The 22,823-nt window shown below is 37.5% G+C and overlaps 1 protein-coding gene across 2 annotated transcripts in view; it reads left to right on the forward strand.

Moving 5' to 3' along the window:
* Nucleotides 1-22,823, forward strand: part of CBFB (core-binding factor subunit beta) — a 54,645-nt gene that overhangs the window by 24,066 nt on the left and 7,756 nt on the right. The window contains exons 3-4 of one of the 2 annotated variants that reach the window (XM_077755539.1): nucleotides 5,687-5,803; nucleotides 16,078-16,204. In XM_077755539.1, the coding sequence (XP_077611665.1) occupies nucleotides 5,687-5,803; nucleotides 16,078-16,204 (244 nt within the window). The remainder of the gene's footprint in view (nucleotides 1-5,686; nucleotides 5,804-16,077; nucleotides 16,205-22,823) is intronic. The other variant, XM_077755538.1, reaches the window with a different exon arrangement.

Consider the following 22,823-nt stretch of genomic DNA (forward strand, 5'->3'; position numbering starts at 1 on the left):
GAGAGAGAGAGAGACTCCCACAAGGGGCAGAGAGAGAGAAGCAGGGCTCACCCAGGGCCCCTGTTTTACCCATAGTGGGGCTCAAACTCATCCAGTGTGGGGAGTTTCTGTCTATATTGATTTTGTGGCTTAGTACTAGTGTGGTAGGAGTCTTGTTTGCAAATCTACCGTTTTTCTATTTTTTTTTAATGTTTTATTTATTTCTGAGAGAGAGAGAGACACACACACACAGCGTGAGCAGGGGAGGGTCAGAGAGAGAGGGAGACACAGAATCTGAAAACAGGCTCCAGGCTCTGAGCTAGCTGTCAGCACAGAGCCCGACGCGGGGCTCGAACCCATGAACCGTGAGATCATGACCTGAGCCGAAGTCTGACGCTTAACTGACTGAGCCACCCAGGTGCCCCCCCTTTTTCTATTTTAGTTATCTTGAAATTATTTTCTTTAGAACCTCTCAGAAAGACAACTTTTTCTGCTGTCCTGTTGTACCCTCAATTTCTATTCTTAGTGCAGCTACCTAGGAGCTAGAAACACTAAATAAACTTCTATAAATATATAGTATTTTAGAAGAAAGGGCAATTGAGGATGCCACTGCTTATTCCAAATTTAGATAGTCTCAGAATAAGTAGAGTCCAGACTCTGAGATAGAACTCTTTTGTACAGGTTGATAAATGAGCAGCTGACTATGTTCTCTTATACCTTTCTTCTGACATTTATGTTTCATAACACAGAATAACTAATTTTTAGCTGTTTAGGAAGTTTGGTACATTTAACTAAATGAAGACTGTTTATCGTCTTTCAGGCTCTCTGCTACAAAGATCTTGGTGCCTATGAAGGAAGGGGAAGAATGAAGTTTTACTGTCATGATTGCATCTTTTTGCCTTGTACAGTCTTTTGAGAATCTGGTGAAAGTAGTGAACTTATATAAAAAATGCACATGGGCTCAATCAAACAAACATTTTTAAATAGAATTTCACGGTGTTTCTGGTCTTTTTGAAACTTACCGTAAACCCAAGCTTCTGTAGGTTCTCTGAACTCCAGACTAAGAACTCCTATCTTAAATAAAAGCAATCCTAAAAGTTATGAGTGACCTAAGATCCTGTAACATAATAACTTAGATATCTGATGCATCCAACAAAGGGGAAATTTTTACTTGGGGTCCAGTAACAATCTTTAGCCACTAGGTTCATTAAGTGTTTTTCTCTCTCTTCACTGGCTGTTTATAGCCTGCTCTGATGGGTTCTTTTCTTTTATCCAGCATCTAAAAGTTGGATGTCCTCAGAGTTATTCTTGGGCCCCCTTTTCTCCTACTTATTGTTTGGTGAATGTCTTCCTCATCCTTGAATTTAAATACCACTGCATTGTTGATGGCTGCTAGATTTATATCACCACCCCATATCTTCTCAGAGTGCTAGCAACTGCATACTTAAAAATCTGTTTACTGGGGCGCCTGGGTGGCTCAGTCGGTTAAGTGTCCGACTTTGGTTCAGGTCATGATCTCGCGGTTCATGGGTTTGAGCCCTATGTCAGGTTCTGTGCTGGCAGCTAACTCAGAGCCTGTTTCCAATTCCGTGCCTCCCTCTCTCTGCCCCTCCCCCGCTCATGCTCTGTCTCTGTCTCAAAAATAAACTATAAAAAAATGTTTTAATCTGTTTACATATCTTACAGATATCAGCTATGTAACTGAAAAAAATTATTACAAATATTTTGATAATTGCTTTATTGAGAAAAAATTCACATACCATAAAATACGTGCTTTGAGAATGTACAACTCCGAGATTTTTAGTATAGTCACAGAATTGTGCAACCATTACCACTATCTAATTCCAAAGCATTTTCATCACTCATAAAGAAACCCTGTACCTCTTAGCAATCATTCATTCACCCCCACCATCAGCCCCTGGCAACCACTAATCTTTCTGTCTCTCTCTGTATTTGCCTATTCTGCACATTTCAAATAAATGGAATCATGTAACATGTGGCCCTTTTCTGGTTTCTTCACTTAGCATAATGTTTCCAAGATTTAACAATACTGTAGCATGTGTCAATACTGTATTCCTTTTTTTGGGTAAATCGTATTCCAGCGTGTAGACAATGCCAAGCCGACAGCGCATACCTGTTTTTGCTGAAGCTCTACTCCTTCAGTGATGGGATAATTAAAGCTACAGAAGGTGAAAATAAATCGATATTATGCATAATTTGGGTTGAATGTAATATCACAGCTGATATTTAGAGATTGATTTGATTAAAAATTATATAATACTATTACCTTATTTCCAAAAGAACACAATGTGGGGCAATCATTTTGAACTTCCTGTGAAGTCTCAAACACATTCTGTGATTCTTTACTTTTGGAAAGATAAGCAGGCTGTTTTGTTGTTTTTATGTGTGATTAGCTTAATCTGTTTAATACTTTTGTTTAAAGTTTATTTATTTAATATCTGTACCCAGCATGAGGCTTGAACTCATGACCCCAGAATCAAGAATTGCATGCCCTTCCAACTGAGCCATCCAGGTGTCCCTGAATTGATAGTTTTTTACTTTTAAAGGCTTTATAGAATACATTTTGTATAAAATATTTAATTATTCTAGGACAATGGCTTTAATCTCTAGGTCACATTCTAATACATTTTCTTTTCACAGTTTGAAATAAGCTACCATTATTTTCAGTGAAAAATATCTTAGTGTTTAAATTATATTATTAAATTATACTACAAAATGCCAAACTGTTAAAGGACAGCATTTTATTTCCTTCATACTTTGAGGTTTGGTATTCATGAAATGTATAGAAGTGCCAAACGTTTGAAGATCTAAATGTAAAACTATATTTGGATGCGAACATCTAAATAAATCATCAGGGTCATCTAAATATTATTTTACATTATGATTACAGGCACTAGCCTTGACTAAACTATAGTCTTTTTCCAAATCCATTTAGAAATTTCCTAAAACAGATCAGTGGGTTTTTTTGGTCATGAGAGAACCTTTATAGAAAAGTAATAAATGGATTTTTTTAAATGCAGTAATTTCATAAGGAAAATATTTTTGATTATAGAGTTAATATGAATAAGCTAGATTATGGAATTTTTTATTCTAAATGTTATGAATCATGTGATGAAGAACATGGAAACTGATGATGAATTCGACCTTTCTCTGCTGTTAGGAGAATTCTCTGCATGATCAGTGTGAGAATTTAATGAGGTACTTTGATGGGTGAAATGTTACACTCCTTGCTGTGTGGCACCCTCCCCTGTGAGAAAGAGTAGGCAGAGATCTTGATTAGAAGATGTAAGTCAAGTTACATTGATAGGCAGTGAGGAGGGCTATTGTTTTTAGATTTTGAGGTGTTGATATGAGGTTGTCATAGTCCCTTATTTGATGAGGTGCACATTAGCGGAGCTTTAAATTCACAATGTAGAATAGAATGAGCACTTATCAGAACAGAAGGAAATGTGTGGTTAAACGGTTTCAGCTATAACTGTAGACTATTTCCCTTGGTCCAATGGGAGGAGAAATGGAACCTTATGTTTTGAGCTTTTTTTCCCAATATAAATAGAAGTTAGTTCAGAGTGGTTTATTGGAGCCCTTAACAGGAAAAAGAGTTGTGCTTAATAGTAGAGGGGAATAACAAAAATAAGATGGCATATTTTACAGGTGTCTCAGTTGTAATTTTTTTTTTTAATTTTTTTTTTTTAATGTTTTATTTCTAGGAGAGAGAGAGACAGCGTGAGCAGGGGAGGGTCAGAGAGAGAGAGGGAGTGACAGACTGAAACAGGCTCCAGGCTCTGAGCTGGCAGTCAGCACAGAGCCCGACGCGGGGCTTGAACCCATGAACCGCGAGATCATGACCTAAGCGAAAGTCGGACGCTTAACCGACTAAGCCACCCAGGCGCCCCTCTCAGTTGTAATTTTTTGAGCGTATTTATAATTATTGACAGTTATTCTTATTAAACCTTTCTAAAAAGAATGCCCCAAAATTTTTGAAGAAACTGCTGAATTGAGAAAAGAAAAAGGCAGTACTTCCAGCTTTTTCCTTAAAATGAAGACTGTCTTAACCAATTTTATATAATTACAGGTAGTAAATAATGCTAATTTTAGCTCACAAAAGCACGTGGATTATTCACATAAAGTCTATTTGGAGTAGACAAATGACAACCATATTTATAAAGGTATATTTGATAACCTGGAATTTCGAAAAGTCATTGAAGTCCTGCTTCCTCTGCATTTACGAAATATTGTTAAGACATTAAATGCTAAACATTTATACTGATTTTTAGTCTGAAGCTCATGTTGTTTCTTGCTTTAACTTTTTTAAGTTTACTTATTTACTTAGAGCATGCATTACAAGTCAGGGAGGCATAGAGAGAGAGAATCCCAAGCAGGCTCCATGCTGTTAGTGCAGAGCCTGATGTGGGGCTCGAACTCATGAATTGTGAGGTAATGATCTGAGCCAGAATCAGGAGTCAGAGGGTTAACCAGCTAAGCCACCCAGATGTCCCTGAAACCCATGTGAAATGAGGTAGAGAAGATCTAAAACAATGTTTGTTGTGGTTTTTTAGTCACTGTTAGGATAGTTTGATATTAGGATGGGAGGAAGAGTGTAGGAATTATAATAAATTTCTTATATTTCTTACTGTTTGACATTAAAATGTTCACCTTAAGATGATAGCATTAGCACCTTTCCTTTCTTGGTAGATATTTAATGGTTCTTGAGAACAGTTATATTTTCAGGCAGTATCAGAATTTGGTGGTTGAAAATGAAACTGGTCTGAATTTTGAAATCATACCCAAAGTCACTTTTAATCTAGAATTATTTATATTTACTTGAAAAATAATGGTAAATAAATAAATGTTGTATTAGTTAAGTTTCTTTGGTTAAAAGCAGACTAAGTGGCTGACTGAAGTTAAAAAGGAAAAGAGCTGCATTACTTCATGGAAAGCAATGAGGTAGCTTATAAAACTGAAGGCAAGTATGCAAAGCCTGACTCTCGGTGGCTCCAGGGATCCAGATAGAGGGAACTGTGTGTACTTTCCTTAGGGGCTGGTGAATTCCAGCTGTTTTCCATCTTCATATCTTTTTTTTTTAATTTTTAATGTTTTATTTTGTATTTTTATTTTTGAGAGAGAGAGAAAGAGACCGTGTGAGCAGGGGAGGGTCGGAGAGAAAGGGAGATACAGAATCTGAAACAGACTCCAGGCTTTGAGCTAGATGTCAGTGCAGAGTCCGATGTGGGGCTCGAACCCACGAACCGTGAGATCATGACCTGAGCCGAAGTCGGATGCTTAACCGACTGAACCACCCAGGTGCCCCTCCATCTTTATATCTTTTTACCTAAGGTTAAAAAAAATGAATGCAAAGTACCTATTGTCCTAGCTTCAGCTGAAACAGCAACTATGCCTACCTCAAGTATCATTTTACCACAGTTTTTATAAAATTGTATAACTTTCTTTTAAAAACAGTTTGAGAGAATTATGACTAGGAATAAAGTCCTGGTGTGCCAGATTAACTTCTAAAATTTGATCAGAGGCTATGGTTTATATACCTTCGTACAATTATTAATTTTATAATTGTATTCATCTTTCCCCCCCCACACACAAGAAAACTACAGGTCTCCTTAAAGCTTATTCTTCATTTTTGATGTGTCTGATGGCTTATCTCTGGTTTTCATCTGTCTTTTCTGTGTCTTAGGTGTATTTGAAGGCTCCCATGATTCTGAATGGAGTCTGTGTTATCTGGAAAGGCTGGATTGACCTCCAGAGACTGGATGGTATGGGCTGCCTGGAGTTTGATGAGGAGCGAGCCCAGGTATGGTGACTTCAGGCTCTACTGAGCATGGTCCCTTTCTGTACCCCTAATCTTGCCTTCAGCTGGGCATCTATTTTACCCCATCTTTAAGAGTAAGTATAAAAAGTCTCATGTTCAAGTGACATTGAGGAATCCTCAAGATGAGGAGACTCATTTCATTCCTGGTTTTGGGGAAAGTTTTTCCTTAAGTGGTTCTAAATATCACTGGATTATTCCTGTCTGCTCAGTGGGGCCCTTCAAAGTCCAGTAAATGGTTCTGTTTAATATTTGTTCTTGATCTTTAGAACATTAGAGAGGGGAAAACAGTTCAAAATAAAATGTATCATTTCTGGAATGGAGCAGCACTTCTGGAATGGCTTGGTGAGGAGTTTGGCAAATCCTGTCCCCAAAAAGCAGTGCTTAAACTGGATACATTGTTAAGAAACAAAAACAAACAACAACAACATTTAAGGTCTCTGGAAATTAACCAAAGGATATGCATTGAGAAGTATTTATTCAGAAAAGCTATTGAATTTCAGTAAGGAGAGTGATAGCTTGTGTCAGTAGCTCCCTCAGCTCTATCGTCCCTCAGGTTAGGCAGGCAGGCAGGACAACCCATGGGGAGTGGCCCTATTGTCCTGTCAGAGGGGGCTGAATTTATTTAGAGCAGTGCTTGAAGAAATCCATACCCAGAAATGTTATCAAAAACAATAGAGGTCTCTGTGGCAGATGTTCTGGGTAGGCTAATGACATGGGAAGCAACAAAATGGCCAACTAGCCAGAAATTTACCAGAGAGATCTCGTGAAAGAGGTTGCTAATAGGTGGGCCCTACTAAAATCACACTTACTTCTCATGGTCCAGAAGACTATGCATCTATTAAAGCGGCACTGGCTCAGGAGAAAACAAAGAGGGCCCTTGCAAGCTACTATACTGTAGAGTGATGAACTCCCTGTACTTTGAAAGTATCCTTCAGCTGTGCACAGATCTATTGGCAAAAGAATGAAGCCTGCTGGTTCAAGGTGTTTAAGCTAAACCTCTCAGCAGTCATTGGCAGTCATTGTTTTTGGGGAAACAAACTCAACAGAATTAGTCCATGTAAGTCACTAAACAGATAAAAACAGCAACAACACATTGGAGGCAGGGATCAGAATTCAGAGTTGCTGTGAAATAGTATCTATGTCCAATTTTTAACCAAAAGATTAAAGAGGCATGCAAATAGACATGAAGGTATTACTGATACTCGGGGAAAAGCAGCCAATAAACACTATCTTTGACGGATCCCAAATGTTGGTTCTTAGTGACAAAGGCTTTTAAAAGCAGTTATTTATCAGTATTTTCAAAGAATTAAAGCAAGATTCTTTAAAGAGTTAAAGGAAAATTAGGACAGTGAGTCATCAAATGGAGCACATCAATAGAGATCACTCAATTTTCGAGTTGGTAAAAGAAAGATACAGTGAATTTGAATACAGATTAATAGAAATTATCCAGTCTGAAGAGCAGAAAGAAAAACAACAAAAACAGTCTCACAGAATATGGTACACCAGCATGTATACCAATGTGTACATGTAGCGAAAGTTCCAGAAAAAAGAGAAAGGGCAGAAAGTTTAAGAAATAAGAACAGGTGAAAACTTCCAAATTGATTGAAAATAGTCATCTCCGTATTCAAGAAACTCAGTGAACTTCAAATTACATAAACACAAAGAAATCTACACCTAGTTACATCACAGTCAGATTTTGAAAAAACAATCTCAAAAGCAGCAATAAAAAGGACTCATCACATGCAAGGGAGCCACAATAAGATTAACAATTGACTTATTTTTTGAAATCATGGAAACCTGAAGGTAGTGGGATGACAATGACATTAAAAATGCTAAAAGAACATGTAAAAGTGTCCATTTAATAGTAGGTATTGATTTCTTTCCATTGTTTTTATATTCTCTTTCTTTTAAGGTTTTTTTTTTGTTTTGAGCAGAAAGCACAATCACTAGTGGGGGAGGGGCAGAAGGAGAGAGAGACTCTTAAGCAGACTCCACGTCCAGCACAGACACAGGGCTTGATCTCAAAACTGTGAGATCATAACCTACGCCAGAACGAAGAGTCATATGGTTAAACAACTGAGCCACCCAGGCGCCCCTGTATTAATCCTCATAATAAAATTAAAATAATGACAGGAATTTTTAAAAATTCTTTTTTTGTTGCTGTTTCTCTCCTGTTGTCTGTTTCTATGCTCTCCATATATGGCAATGTGAGAATTTTTCTTATCAAGAGAAAAAAAAAAAAGCCAAAATCTTCCTAGTAAAAAATTAAGATTCAAAGTTAAGTGGCGCCTGGGTGGCTTAGTTGGTTAAGCGTCCCACTTTCGCTTAGGTCATGATCTCGCGGTTCGTGGGCTCGAGCCCCGCGTCGGGCTCTGTGCTGACTGCCACCTCAGAGCCTGGAGCCAGTTTCAGAGTCTGTGTCTCCCTCTCTCTCTGACTCTCCCCTGCTCACGCTGTCTCTCTCTCTCCTAGAAATAAACAAAAATATAAAAAAACAAAACAAAACCAAAGTTAAAATTCTTGGGGTGCCTGGCTGGCTCAGTCAGTAGAGCATGCGACTCTTGATCTTGGGGGTCATATGTTCAATCCACATTAGGTGTAGAGATTACCTTAAAAATAAATAAATTTTAAAATTTCGAATTAATTTGTTTTGAGAGAGAGAATGCAAGTGGCGGAGGGGCACAAAGAGAGAGACTTTGATGTGGGGCTCAAACTCATGAACCCATGCATGAGATCATGACCTGGGTCAAAATCAAGAGTTGAACAATTAACTGAGCCACCCAAGCGCCCCCAAAATTAAAATTAAAAAAAAAAAATTTGGGGGCGCCTGGGTGGCTTAGTCGGTTAAGCATCCGACTTTNTTTATTTATTTTTGAGAGAGAAAGAGTGCGAGCAGGGGAGGGGGAGAGAGAGGGAGACACAGTTTGAGCTATCAGCACAGAGCCCAATATAGGGCTCGAACTCATGAACCTGAAGATCATGAACTGAGCCACAGTCAGATGCTCAACTGACTGAGCCACCCAGGTGCCCCAAAAACTAAATTTCTTAAGAAGGAATCCCTGCTATTTTGATTTCCAAAGGGATAAGGAGTCACCAACTCTTTCAGAGAAGTAGTAAATAATTAGGAATTTATAAGGCTGTTTCTGTAATAAGTGATAGAGCAGATTGAATTTATGTGAGGTAAAATTTCAGATTAGTTGACTTCTAAAATTGAAAATTTTTTTTTTTTAATGTTTTATTTATTTCTAGATGAGAGAGAGAGACAGCGTGAGCAGGGGAGGGTCAGAGAGAGAGGGAGTCACAGACTGAAACAGGCTCCAGGCTCTGAGCTGGCAGTCAGCACAGAGCGCGACGCGGGGCTCAAACCCACGAACCGCGAGATCATGACCTAAGCGAAAGTCGGACGCTTAACCGACTAAGCCACCCAGGCGCCCCTAAAATTGAAATATTTTATTAAAATGATAGATAAAAATTTTAAGCCTAACCCACAGCATTTTCCATACTTAGAATTTTCCAAGTTTTCAGGTCTACAAATTGAGATTTATCATTACAAAGTAAGTACTGTCTGTTGTGATAACAAACTAATTTAATAATTGGTCTTACATAATGTAAATATTTTAAAGCAGGGGATTCTAAACATTCAGTGTACAGTAAACACTTTTCTATAACCTTCCCTATCCCAAAATCATCTGTGTGATATGTAGAATTTAGGATTAGGAGCTGCATTGTCATATAATGTGTAAATCCTAACCCCTGTTATGGACTGAATGTTCTGATCCCCTAAAATTCATATGTTAAAGCCTCAATCTCCCATGTGACTGTATTTAGAAATAAAATCTTTATGGGGGTAATTAAAATTACATGAAGTCCTGAGAGGGGTCCTGATATGATAGGATTAGTGTCCTGATAAGAAGAGATACACAAGAGAGCTTGCTTATTCTCCCTCTCTGCTGTATGAGAACAGTATTCTCTCTCTCTCTTTCTTTTCTGTTTTAAATTGAGAAAATTTTAATTCTACTCAAGGGATAAGGACAGTATTCTCTAACCGATGCTGAGGTGCTTGGCACCTGGTAAGCTAAGAGAGAAAGAGTATGGTCACAATTCCATCCTAATTAAAGTTTGTTGAGTATTTCAGCTGAAATATTTTCACAGGTATTGTCTTCATTCAGAGTACTCTTGACAAACGTTGGCAAGGATATGAAACAACAGTTGGTATGTTGGTTATGTAAAATTGACACAACATTTGGAAAACTGGCAATATATACTAAAACTGCAAATTACATGCACCTGTGACTCAGCAGTTCTTCTCTGAGTTTCTTGGTATCCAATAGGAATAAATACATATATTCATCAAAATATATGTACTGGGCATTTATAGCAGCATTATTAGTAATAGATGGAAACTGCAAACTGCCCAAATACCCATTAACAACACTAGAATGGATAAATTGCATATTCACACAAAGAAATACAGTGATCATGAAAATCTACAACTAGAACACCAGTATGGGTGGATTTCACAAATATGTTGAGTGTACCCAAAGAGCACATGTTCTGTGAATCCATTCATAAGAAAGTACAGAAATGGGCAAAACTGATAATATGTGCTGTTAGAAATATGGAAAGTGGTTTATCCTTGAGAGAGGAGGTTAGTTATTGGAATGGAGCAGAAGGAGACTTCCAAGGTACTGTCACTGCTCTCTTTCTTCCCATGGATTCTAGTTACATGGAAAGTTCAGTTTGTGGAAATTCATCGAGTTGTAACTTAGGACAGTACTGTCCGGTACAATTCAGATGTGAACCCCATAATGTAATTTAAGGTTTTCTAGAAGCCACATTAAAAAAGATAAAAGGAAGCAGTTATATTTAATTTTTGTATTGTATTTTGTTTAACCTGGTATATCCAAATTATCACACTTGAATATAAAAATTAATTTGAAATGTTTATTAAGATGTCCCGCGTTTTTTTCTTTGCAACAAATTCTTGAAATTCAGTGTGTATTTCAAGTGTGCAGTAGTGAATGAAAGAGCTCTCCTCTAAGGAAATTCCAAGAAGAACTGACAGCTAAAGAACTGCTCAAAACAGATATAAGCAGCATAACTGAACAAGATTTTAGAACAATAATCATAAAGTTAATCGTTGGGCTTGAAAAAAGCATAGAGGGGGCGCCTGGGTGGCTTAGTCGGTTAAGTGTCCGACTTTCGCTTAGGTCATGATCTCACATTCGTGGGTTCAAGCCCCGCGTCGGGCTCTGTGCTGACTGCCAGCTCGGAGCCTGGAGCCTGTTTCAGTCTGTGACTCCCTCTCTCTCTGACCCTCCCCTGCTCGCGCTGTCTCTCTCTCCTGGAAATCATAAATTAAAAAAAAAAAATTTTTTTTAAAAAGAAAAAAGCATAGAGGACATTAAAGAAACTATGGCTACAAACAACATGGAGCATAAAAATAGGCATGATGAATTTAAAAATGCGATAAATGAGATACATAATAAACTGGAGGCATCCAATGCACGGATTGAAGAGGCAGAAGGGAGAATAAGTGATTTAGAAGACACCATTATAGAAAAAGAAGAAACTGAGAAAAAAAGACAAACTGATCCAGGAACATGAAAGCAGAGTTCAAGAGCTCAGCGATACAGTCAAACGCAACAATATCCTTATCATAGGAATCCCAGAAGAGGAAGAGAGAGGGAAAGGTGCTGAAGGAGTCCTGGAACAAATTATAGCAGAGAACTTCCCCAACCTGGGGAAGGAAGTAAACGTTGAAATACGAGAGGCACAGAGAACTCCCCTCAGACGCATTTTGAATTGATCTTCTGCACAGCATATCATAGTAAAAATGGCAAAATATAAGGACAAAGAGAGAATTTTGAAAGTAGCTAGGGAGAAAAGGGCCCTAACATACAGAGGAAAACCTATCAGAGTGGTGACGGACCTATCTACTGAAACTTCACAGGCCAGAAAGGAATGGCAGGAGATCTTCAATGTGATGAACAGAAAAAACATGCAGCCAAGTGTCCAGTAGCCACAAGTGGCTGCCATATTACACAGTAAAGCCTTAATTTCAGTGTACTTATTTGTATAGATAATATAATACGGTAAAGTATTTTAAAAGTTCCCCACAAATTAATATAATTCTGAGTATAATTATAGAAACAAATATGTTTGCTGATTGTATTTTCATCTTTCAATTTATTTTCTGTAATTTGTAGGGATAAAATTCAATGTCTTCTTTACGCATTTGGTTTTCAATAATTGTAACTCTTTAAAAGCTTAAAAATCAAATTTTGGGAGGCATCTGGATGGCTTAGTCAGTTAAGCATCCATTTCTTGGCTCTGGCTCAGGTCATGATCTCTCTTTTCAAAGAATCGAGCCCTGCATTGCACTCCACACTGACAGTACAAAGCCTGCTTGGGATTCTCTTGGGATTCTCTTTTCTCTCTCTCTCTCTCTCTCTTCCTCCTCCTCCTCCTCCTCCTCCTTCTCCTCCTCCACTGCTCATGTGTGTGCACGTGCACGCACAGACAAAAATGTCAAATTTTAGGCACTTGTCTGTTGGATACTTTAATCAGAGATTTCCAACTAATTTTGAGCAAAGTGTAACTGTGAGGACTCATTTGCCTTAAAAAGGTTAGTGCCATTGTAGGAACTATTTTGATTTAGAGTATTTCTTCAAAAGCTTAAAGTGTGGGGGTACTGTCTTGATGGATTTTGTATATTCAGCATCAGCTTTGTCACAGAATTTTATAGTTCAATTACTTTGTAGACAGGTAAATATATTTCTAATTTATGCAACTATAACTTCTAAGTGGGAGACTATCTTCTTTGGATACAGTTATGAATTACATGTGCCACAACAAGTTCCTAATAAAATTTCTATTTTACATTTTTCAGAAATTCACTGAGAATGTTATTTTTTACACAGTGTGCTTCAGCAGCATTTGTATTTCTATCAATATAAGAACCAATAATTTTATCTTCACTATCGCACTTTTTTACTTCGGATCTTTCACCTTCAATGTAGTACCCTTTCAAAAGTATAATATAGATTAGAAAAATTGAAGCATTATTTGAATTAGATTTTCTGTTTAACATACCTGATGACACTGATATAAAACTGATGTCCTTTAGCTGTTTCCAAGGTTTTTGTTAATAATATCAGCATATGAACAGCTTTGCTTTTTGCATGTGCATGATAATGTGAGTTGAATCATTTGTCATTTGTCAGTGAATTAAATCACTTGATTTAAGTGAAGTTATTTGCAGAGTGATGTTAAATGTACCGTTTGCAGCTGCACATGTTAAATTGTCGCCCTTGAAGTATATATCGAAGCTTCTTCAGCAGTTCTATTTCTTTTGGTTTTCATGTGATCAGTGATACCATTCTTGTCCCCGCAAAGAATAGTAAATGTCATTTTGTGCAAATTACATCTTCATCCTCAACTTTCTTGGAAATGAATTTGATTCTTAACTTTTCATTAAACATGTACTTCCAGTTTTTGAATTCATAACTGCAGAAAGGTATTACCAAACCATAAATAAATATTGTTGTACATTTAGGCAGTACAGTAAAGACAAAATCACTGCACCAAGAATGGTCAGAATATTCTATATATTCTCTGTGACAGAACTGCAGAGCCTTTATTTGCCACATGGGTTTCACATACACCCACCTTTTATGGTGACCTCATCTGGCTACTTAGTGCAGATCATGGTTAAGACCACGGAGTAACAAACTAGTATAACAAGGAGCTGGTGAGGACCAAAGTGTTGACCGCTGCTCCTACAATCTCAATCCATATGAGATTGGATAGTTTGTTGTCCCTGGCTATTTGGACCATATTTTATGGATGAGTATGCAGTTTTATCGGGATTTGCCCTTTATGCTGCCCTTGAAGGGGGCAGGTATTAGTTAAGGTTGCAACAGGAAAGGATCAAGACAACGCTGGTAATTGCCAGTTGTCTTTCGAATTAAAGTACCAACTCTGTTCTCTGCACATACATTTCAGACTTTGTTAGAAAGGACCAAAACAGAAGCTGGGATTAGAAAGCAGAGGGCTACCAAATTCCTCTTGGCTTGTTTTACTACAAGTATTAGTAATAATACTTTTTTTTCTTTAAATGAAATAGAATATACAGTAGTGGCTAATAACTTCCTTGGGCAATTAGATCACATCTCCTGTTCTGTGCTCTTATTTCATCATGTAATATTCCTCTACTGTACATAATCACAGTTGACCTTTATATATTGATTTTTGTACTTTGTTCATCATCCACTTGCCGCACTAGACCAGAAACTGAGGAAAAGCACCATTTGTTTCTCATATTGTATTCATGGTACCTTAACACAGTGACTTGGACATATTAAAACCTCAAACTTGTGGAATAAATGAAAACGTGAATGAATGCACAAGGTAGAAGAAGTATCCTGTTATGAGTAGATTTGTCCCAGTTGATCGTTAACTAAATAATAGAAAACTCTTGGGAATTGGAAACAGCATTCTTTTGCAGGTAATTCTAGCTTAAATGGTACATTCTGAGAATACAGTAGAAATGTATAATGATATTTCTTCAGATGTGTAAATTTGATATGTCTGTAAATGTTTATAACATAACAGCATTTACTGAATATTGTCAGTATGCTTAAGCACATTTTATGTATTACCTCATTTAATCTTCACAGTAATCTTGTGAAGTATTATTACTGTACCCATTTTACATGTGAGCTTGCAGAAGCTTAGAGAAATGAAATGCCTTCCTCTGAGTCATAAAGTTGGTAAATGTATCATAAGAATGGAAATTTGATTACATCTTTCAATTTTGTTTAAGTTCTAGACATCATGTCAGTGAAAATTGTAAGTATTAAACAGCCATACTAATAGTGACAAAAGATTTCTCACAGAGAGCAAGATACAAGCAGTGCAGGTATAGTCCAGGTCTGGTGTAGCAGTTAATTATATTACAAGGGCCCTGGATCTTTTCATCTTCCTGCTGTGCTATGCTTAGTGTGTGACTGCATCCCCTACTATTATGTTTGCATGATGGCTACTGTATCTGTGGGCATTGCATCAATTCATACAAAGGAGAACAGGTGAAATACCTCTTAAAGGACTTTCTTAGAACTAGGTGACTTCTAGTCACCTATGACTAGGCTTCTGTCTCATTGGTTTGAACTGAGTTACTGGCCACCCCTTGCTGCAATGAATCTAGGAAGGTTAACATTGATGACCTTTTCTGGTATTTTTATCTTTTAGTTTCTTCAAGTGTATAATCAGAAATCCTCGTATTGAGAAGTGAGTGACTGCAAAAGTTGAGCATCCGGTGCTGTATACCATGAGGGAGCTTTTTTAAGTTGGGGATATTGTGGTCAGATTGTGCCTAAGGAAGGCCCTGATGGCTGTGTGGTAGAGTGCGGACGACAGAATAGAAGTAGGAAGAGACTTTAGGAGACCTCTGTAGTAATTTTAGTAAGAGATCTGAGAAGCCCGAACTGGGAAAATATAGGAAATAAAAGGAGACTAAAGATTCCAAAAATATTTAGGAGGTCACATGGCTGGGACTTGGTGGTTGGTTGGCTCTGGGGAGACCAAGGGAGATAAAGAGCCAAAGGTGTCTCAGGTTTCTGTCAGAAATGAATGAGCAATGCCATGAATTGGAGACTAGAGAAGAGTAAAGGAGAAAGTTTAAATCGGTTGCCCCTTTTAGACACAATGAGTTTAAGGTATCTGGATTTTCTTCATGTGCAAATCTTTATTAATTGGGAAAATTCAGATAGATTTGTTATGTTACTTTTTTCTTGGTAACATCCCTTGGACTTTAATTTCTTTTATTTAGCAATTTCAAACATTTTTTATCATCAATTCTGTTAATAGTCTCTTTTCTGTTTCTGGCTTTAGTGTCCTAATTCGAGGGCCTGGCCTGTCTTAATACCAAATTATAGAAGTATATACCAAATTTTTTTCTTGAACTTCTGTGGTTTAAATATTGACTTGTACAGGATTTTATTTTGGTGACTAGGATGAGATAAGGAAAGAGCATTTTCAGTTGTTAGAATATGGTTGAACACAGTTACTGTTTCCAAAGTGTGATATAAAACATGAACAAACTGAAGTGTCTTTTAAAAGCTCCAGTGTTAGCCTTTTTAAATGTTTTTGATATTTGAAGATATACTCCACTGTTCATTTCCTCCAAAAACTATCAGATTTTAAATTTTTATTAAAGATCAAAATTGAAATATCCCTTTCATGTATTCTGACAGCAGGAGGATGCATTAGCACAACAGGCCTTTGAAGAGGCCCGGAGAAGGACCCGTGAATTTGAAGACAGAGACAGGTCTCATCGGGAGGAAATGGAGGTGAGAGTTTCACAGCTGCTGGCAGTAACTGGTTAGTACTTTCCCCCAAACTCTCAGGCTCTCTTTGTCGTGTTTGTGCATAATGTTTTTAAATATAGCTTAATTTTGTCTTCATTTTTCCAAAGTTGTACTTTGTGTTTATTAAATTTAATTGCTATAAAGAAAATTGGTCTTAATTTTAAGGTTGTACATGAATTAATCATTCATTGGTCCTCATAAAAATCATCTGCCACCATGTATATATTCTCTAAATTCATTGATCCAAACATCTTACCTCTTTTTTGTCTCAATTATTTGTCAGATTATATGTAAAAATTACCTTATGTTAATCCTAGAATATGTATTTTTAAACATTGTTAAAACTCTATGGGAATAATATTACTTTACTTTTTTTTATGAATATCTTGATTTCATAACAGTATAATTTGCAGCCATTTGTATATTCTTACTAGAGGAAAATTTAATGTTTTTAAACTACTCAAAGAATGGAATTAAGTAGACCATTTTTACCTTTTTTATGGTATAGATAGAAATCTACACAAAAGAACAATGTAGCTTAATTATTATAAGGCTAACACCCTAATAGCTACCCTCCAGATCAAAAAAATCAAACATTGACAGCTACCCCAGCAGCACCCCCTCCACGTGTGTGTAATTATGCACCTTGTCCCTCCCCTCAAAAGTACTCATTACCTCAGTTTTTATAGTAATCACTTCCTTGTGCCTTTTTTATTCCTGTCATCTCAGTCTTCAACTGAAGACTGAGGTTTAGTCTAGAACATTATTTAAATTTGATATGACTTTTAATTGACATGGGTTTTTTTCCAATCTAAAATTGTACCATGCTTTAAGCAGACTTTAATTATGAGATTACTATTTAAAGTATCTATACATTGTTCAAAAATTCAATTTCTTTAAAAAGTATACTCTAACAAAAATAATCAAGATGAGAAATATGTGTAAAAAAGAATATCATCAAATGTTAACATCCTATGCTTCAAGTTTATAAGCTTAATTATTGACACGAACATTTCACACAAAAAGAAATAGGAAGAAGTTAGCACACATTCATCTTTGATAATCAAAAGAAATGGAATTAAAATATAATTCTGTTACATGAGCTAAGTAGAGTAATTTCCGGGCATTAAAAAGAGTTCAACAGATTGGTTGCGCGACAACATAAAGATACTTTATACTTTATTAGCACTACTGAACTGTGGACTTAAAAATGGTTAAGATGGTAATTTTTATGTTATATGTATTTTAACACACTAAAAAATGTTGTAATCGGTGTTACGGAAAATTTCTGGGGTTTGCACGCACAAAATTATATGTGCACTATTATTTCAATTAAGATGAAAATGTGTATGTTTTTGTGTACAGAGAGATAGAGCCCAGACACTGGAGCCAGATTTCAAGGTCTGAATTTGGCCTTGCCACTTACTTTGTCACCTTGAACAACTTATTTCATCTTTCTGTGGCTTAGTTTCCTCATTGATAAAATGAGGCTAATAATGGGGCACCTGGATGGCTCAGTCTGTTAAGCGTCTGACTCTTGATCTTGGCTCAGGTCATGATCTCATGGTTCCTGAAATCGAGCCCCACTAGGACTCTGCATGATTAATAAGGATTAAATAAGCAAATACCTATGAAAGCACTTTTTGAGTATGTGGCACTGACTGCGTGTCAGCTGCTGCTATTGATGTTACTCTGTGTGTTTTTTAGTAAATGAAAAAATTCAAGCCAACTTAGTGGTTAGTGTATAAAATAAAATTATCTTTTTTTTTTAAATTTTTTTATTTATATCTAGGAGAGAGAGAGAGACAGCGTGAGCAGGGGAGGGTCAGAGAGAGGGAGTCACAGACTGAAACAGGCTCCAGGCTCTGAGCTGGCAGTCAGCACAGAGCCCGACGCAGGGCTCGAACCCACGAACCGCGAGATCATGACCTAAGCGAAAGTCGGACGCTTAACCAACTAAGCCACCCAGGCGCCCCAATAAAATTATCTTTTAATGATTGATATTTCCCTTTGTCAGTGAGTGGATTGGTCTGATAGACTGATAGCAACTGATAATGTTGATAGACCGATAGCAACTGAATATGGTACTCTAGCTAGAAGAGACAGGAGGGAAATTATGCAGTGCGTTTGGTTTTTTTGAAGCTTTTCAATTCCTGTGATCAGACTTCCCATGCCATTTTCTTTCAGAGTGCTTGTATCTATAATAGTAAGAAGGTTTTAAATATATAATATGCATTTGTCTTCTACTTCTGAACCGTTTTGCTCATACTATTTGTTCCGTGACTTATAATATACCTTTCTATTCATTCTTTAAGACCTAACTTAAATATTACCAGTTGGTCTTTTCTCTAGCCTTCTTAATTGTAATTAGCCCTTCCACTTTGTAGTATCCAGAGCACTTATTTCTGTTATTGTTCTTACTGAACACTATGTTGAAACAATTAAAAATGTCTGCCTTCTACTCCATTGTAGATTCCCAATGAGAAGGAGCCCCTGATATTTTAACCCTCACATTACCCACCACAGTGGTTTTTTGTACATTGTGTTTAGTTGTCAAATGGAGATCTTCAGAAAACAGTTCCCTATCCTGCCTGTCCAAAAACTAGAGTTACAGGGTAGCCTAGAGGTTAGTTGAAATAGAATAATACATGTTAATAATCTCTGGAAAGATTTTAACTGTTTGTAATTGTTGGTTTATATTAGGTAACTTTTAAGTAATGAACCCCAACTATGTTGTGCAGGATTTTACATTAGGGACTGGGAAATCTATGGATGAAAATGCATGGTTTCTATCCTTAAGTACCTGCCAGTCTTGAAGGAAAATAGATATATAAACACATAATTGTAGGTTACTTTAGTAGCAGCCATTCATAATGGAGGTTCAGAAGGGGAAGAGTGGCACTGTAGAGGAATGAGTGCTTAGGTCTGCCTCTGTCTGGGGAATTCACAGGGGAATACCCTTGCAGGGGGTTGAAGGAAGAGTGGAAGTTTGCCCACTGGACAAGCTAGGGAAAGCATTCTGGACAGAAAGAACAGTATGCAAAGGTATAAAAGCAGTAAGAGATCTTGTCATGTCTGAGAGCATGATTGGTCAGTTTTTCTGGAACAGGCCAACATGTCTTTAAATGAGTGTAAGAATTGTTTTATAAAAAGGGCTCTTTGGTTAGGGGCACCTGGGTGGCACAGTTGGTTAAGCGTCTGACTCTTGATCTTGTCTCAGGTCATGATCTCACAGTCCATGAGTTCGAGCCCCGCATTGGACTCTGCTCTGATGGTGGGGACCCTGCTTGGGATTCTGTCTCTCCTTTGTGTCCCTCCCCTCCTTGTGCATTCACTCACTCTCAATGAATAGACAAACATAAAACCTATTTTTTTACAAAGTGCTCTTCGGGGTCACCTGGGTGGCTCAGTCGGTTAAGCGTCTGACTTTGGCTCATGATTTTGCAGTACATGAGTTTGAGCCTCACGTCAGGCTCTTTGCTGACAGCTCCGAGCGTGGAGCCTGCTTTGGAGTCTCCCTCTCTCTCTGCCCCTCTCCCGCTCACACTCTGTCTCTCTCTCTCTCTCTCTCTCTCTCTCTCTCTCTCTCTCTCTCTCAAAAATAAACATTTTTTAAAAGTGCTGTTCAGCTACATTATATATGAAGAATAACTGAGGGGTGCCTAGGTGGCTCCGTTGGGTAAGCATCTGACTTCAGCTTGGGTCACGATCTCACATTCATGAGTTTGATCCCCTCATCAGACTCTGTGCTGATAGTGTGTAGCCTGCTTGGGATTTTCTCTCTCCCTTTATCTGCCCCTTCCCTACTGCATGCTCACTCTCAAAATAAATAAACTTTAAAAAAATAAGTGGAGGATAACTTTGATAATTAATGGAACAGTTATTTAGGAAGTTTTTATATATATTTTGCTTTAAATAAAATTCTGGATTAATTGATACTAAGGGTTGTCTTTTTTTAAATGCTAGTTTGATCATTCTTATAAATAATGCTACTTGAAGGGGTGCCTGGGTGGCTCAGTCAGGTAAGTGTCCGACTCTTGATCTCCACTCGAGCCTTGATCTCAGGGTTGTGGGTTCAAGTCCCACCTTGGGTTTCACACTGGGCATGGAGCCTACTTTAAATGAATGAATGAATGAATGATAACACTACTTGAAGAGAAACATTTTGGTATGTGAATTTAAATGTACGTGTTTATATTTGTGTATGAACAAAAACATAGTCTGTTGATAGAAGCATTAAATAATTTGTTGCTCAGATAGATTGTCTTTTAGTCAGTTTTATGTCATTGATTTGAGAGTATGGACTCTGTAATCAGGCCTAGTTGAGATTCCTGTTGCCTTGCTTGCCAATCTCTTAAGCTTGTTTTCTCATAGAAAGAAATCGTGAGAATTAAATGGGAAAGTGCTTATAAAAGCACTTAGTATGGTGGTTGGCTTGTGTATGCCTACAGTAAATAATAGCTCTGAAGTACTTCTTTAGCACTAAAAGCTGGACCACTGTGCTGGTTCCAGTTAATTGAATGATCTGGAGAAGAACATCATTTTAGCTCTCTAAAGTATATTAGGGCACTTTCCGTGCATTATGACCTGGAGCATGGAGAAAATGGTTAGATTGTCATCAATGATTTAAGATCTGGTAGTCCCTTATGGCAAAAATGTAAGCCGTAAGTTCTTGTAGAGAACTTTCATCTACAAAACTGGACTGGACTCAGACGCCAGAGCTTGCAGCACTGGCTGTCACTTAGGGGAATTTTGGGTATGTGTGTCTTTTGGTACTTTGTGTGTGTATATTTTGCTTTCCTTAAAAAAAAAAATCCATAACAGATTCTGAATATCAGCATATTTTCTTACAGTTTACCTTTTTCTTAAAAGGACAACACTAGGGAAAACTACTGTTTCCCCCTTATAATTTGAACATCCATAGGGGACTTTATGCCATATACTCTAACATTCTTTTTACACTTGAAACTGAGACTCTGAGAAAAATTGACTTGCTCTCTTCCAAGTAGTTGGTTAATGGAAGGAGGAGCAAAGACTTAAGCCAGTTCCCTAACCAGAAGGTCTCTACAAATACAGCCTAGCCCTGGGAAATTAATTTCCACATCACCCATAAAGATGATTAAGTTGAAAAATAAAACCTGCCAGGAGAGGTTACAAACCATTTTGCCTGGAAAAGAAAAAGCTGAGGCAAAAAAAAAAAAAAAGAAGAAGAAGAAGAATAGTTCCAGTGGGTGGTCCTGATGCCTGACTAGAGGCGAGGGCCAAGGAGCAGTGGTAACTCGTGGGTGGCAGTTACCCAGTAAATGGTCCTTGGAAGCTTGAGGTCCTGGCAGTACAGAGGCTTAGGGATGTCCCACCCCTGTTTGGATAACCTCTGAGGCCTCTAGCCATGCAGTGCTAAATTTGTAATGGTGGTGCTCATGAACATTTAATATATGTCTAAGGTTAAGATTACTAAGGGTTTCGATTTGTGTCAGTGTCTTTTAACCTGTGGTCAGTTATAAAACTTCTTGAGCATGTTTCTGTTTTACTGTCTGTAAAATTTAGAAAGTTTTCTTTCTTTCTTTCTTTTTAAAGCTTATTTTTAAGAGAGAGCACACATGAGTGGGGGGAGGGGTAGAGAGAGACTCCCTAGCGGGCTCTGTGCTGAGCCCAGCATGGGGCTCAAACCCACAAACTATGAGATCATGACATCGGCCGAATTCAAGAGTTGGACACTTAACCATCTGAGCCACCCAGGTGCCCCTAGAAACTTTTCAATCCATCATTCATGGTAGGATTTAGTATTTTCTTTTTCTGGTTTTCTGGAAAAAGATATTTTAGCAGTGTGATATTTTCTTTTTTTTTTTTTTTTAATGTTTATTTTGAGAGAGAGAGAGGGCAAGGGGGAAGGGGCAGAGAGAGAGGGAGACACAGAATCCAAAGCACTCTCCAGGCTCTGAGTTGTCAGCACAGATCCCAGCGTGGGGCTCAAACTCATGAACTGTGAGATCATGACCAGAGCTAAAGTCAGATGCTTAACCGACTGAGCCACCCAGGTGCCCCAGTAGTATGACATTTTCTTTGCCTTTCAGAGGTCATAGCAGATTATTACTAATTTGGCAAATGAAAAACTATAGTGAAATGAAGAAACATTGTTTATGTTAGTAACTTTGTCCAAATACTGTTAAATCTCTGGTGTACAATAAATAGTATGCAAAAGGTGCATAACATCTTTACCCCTTGGATATTTAAAAAAAAGAATACATACACATATTTGCTTGAATGTACAATCTGTCTTTAGTAGAATATGTAGGAAACTAACTGAAAACTGGGGACCACATGGGAGGGTGATTACTTTTCATTGTTTTCTATACCTTTTGAATTTTTGTGTCATGTGCATCTATTACCTCTTTAGCAAAGAAATAGGGGTTTTTTTGTTGTTTTTTTTTTGTTTTTTTAGTGTTAACACAAAATGATGAAACTAGAATATTCTAGAACTTGCTATCTGTATCCTCTGGCATAGGGCTATTTCTAAAAATGTGAAATCCTTCCTTCATTTGAAATTTTATAGAGAACCTCAAATAGTAGATAAAAGAGGCATTGTTCTGGATGAAGCAGGGGTAGGAATTATTCTGATTTCCTTCTCTAGT

Source organism: Crocuta crocuta, unplaced genomic scaffold (genome assembly GCF_008692635.1).
Source record: "Crocuta crocuta isolate KB4526 unplaced genomic scaffold, BGI_CrCroc_1.0 scaffold152, whole genome shotgun sequence".
NCBI classification, from domain to species: domain Eukaryota; kingdom Metazoa; phylum Chordata; class Mammalia; order Carnivora; family Hyaenidae; genus Crocuta; species Crocuta crocuta.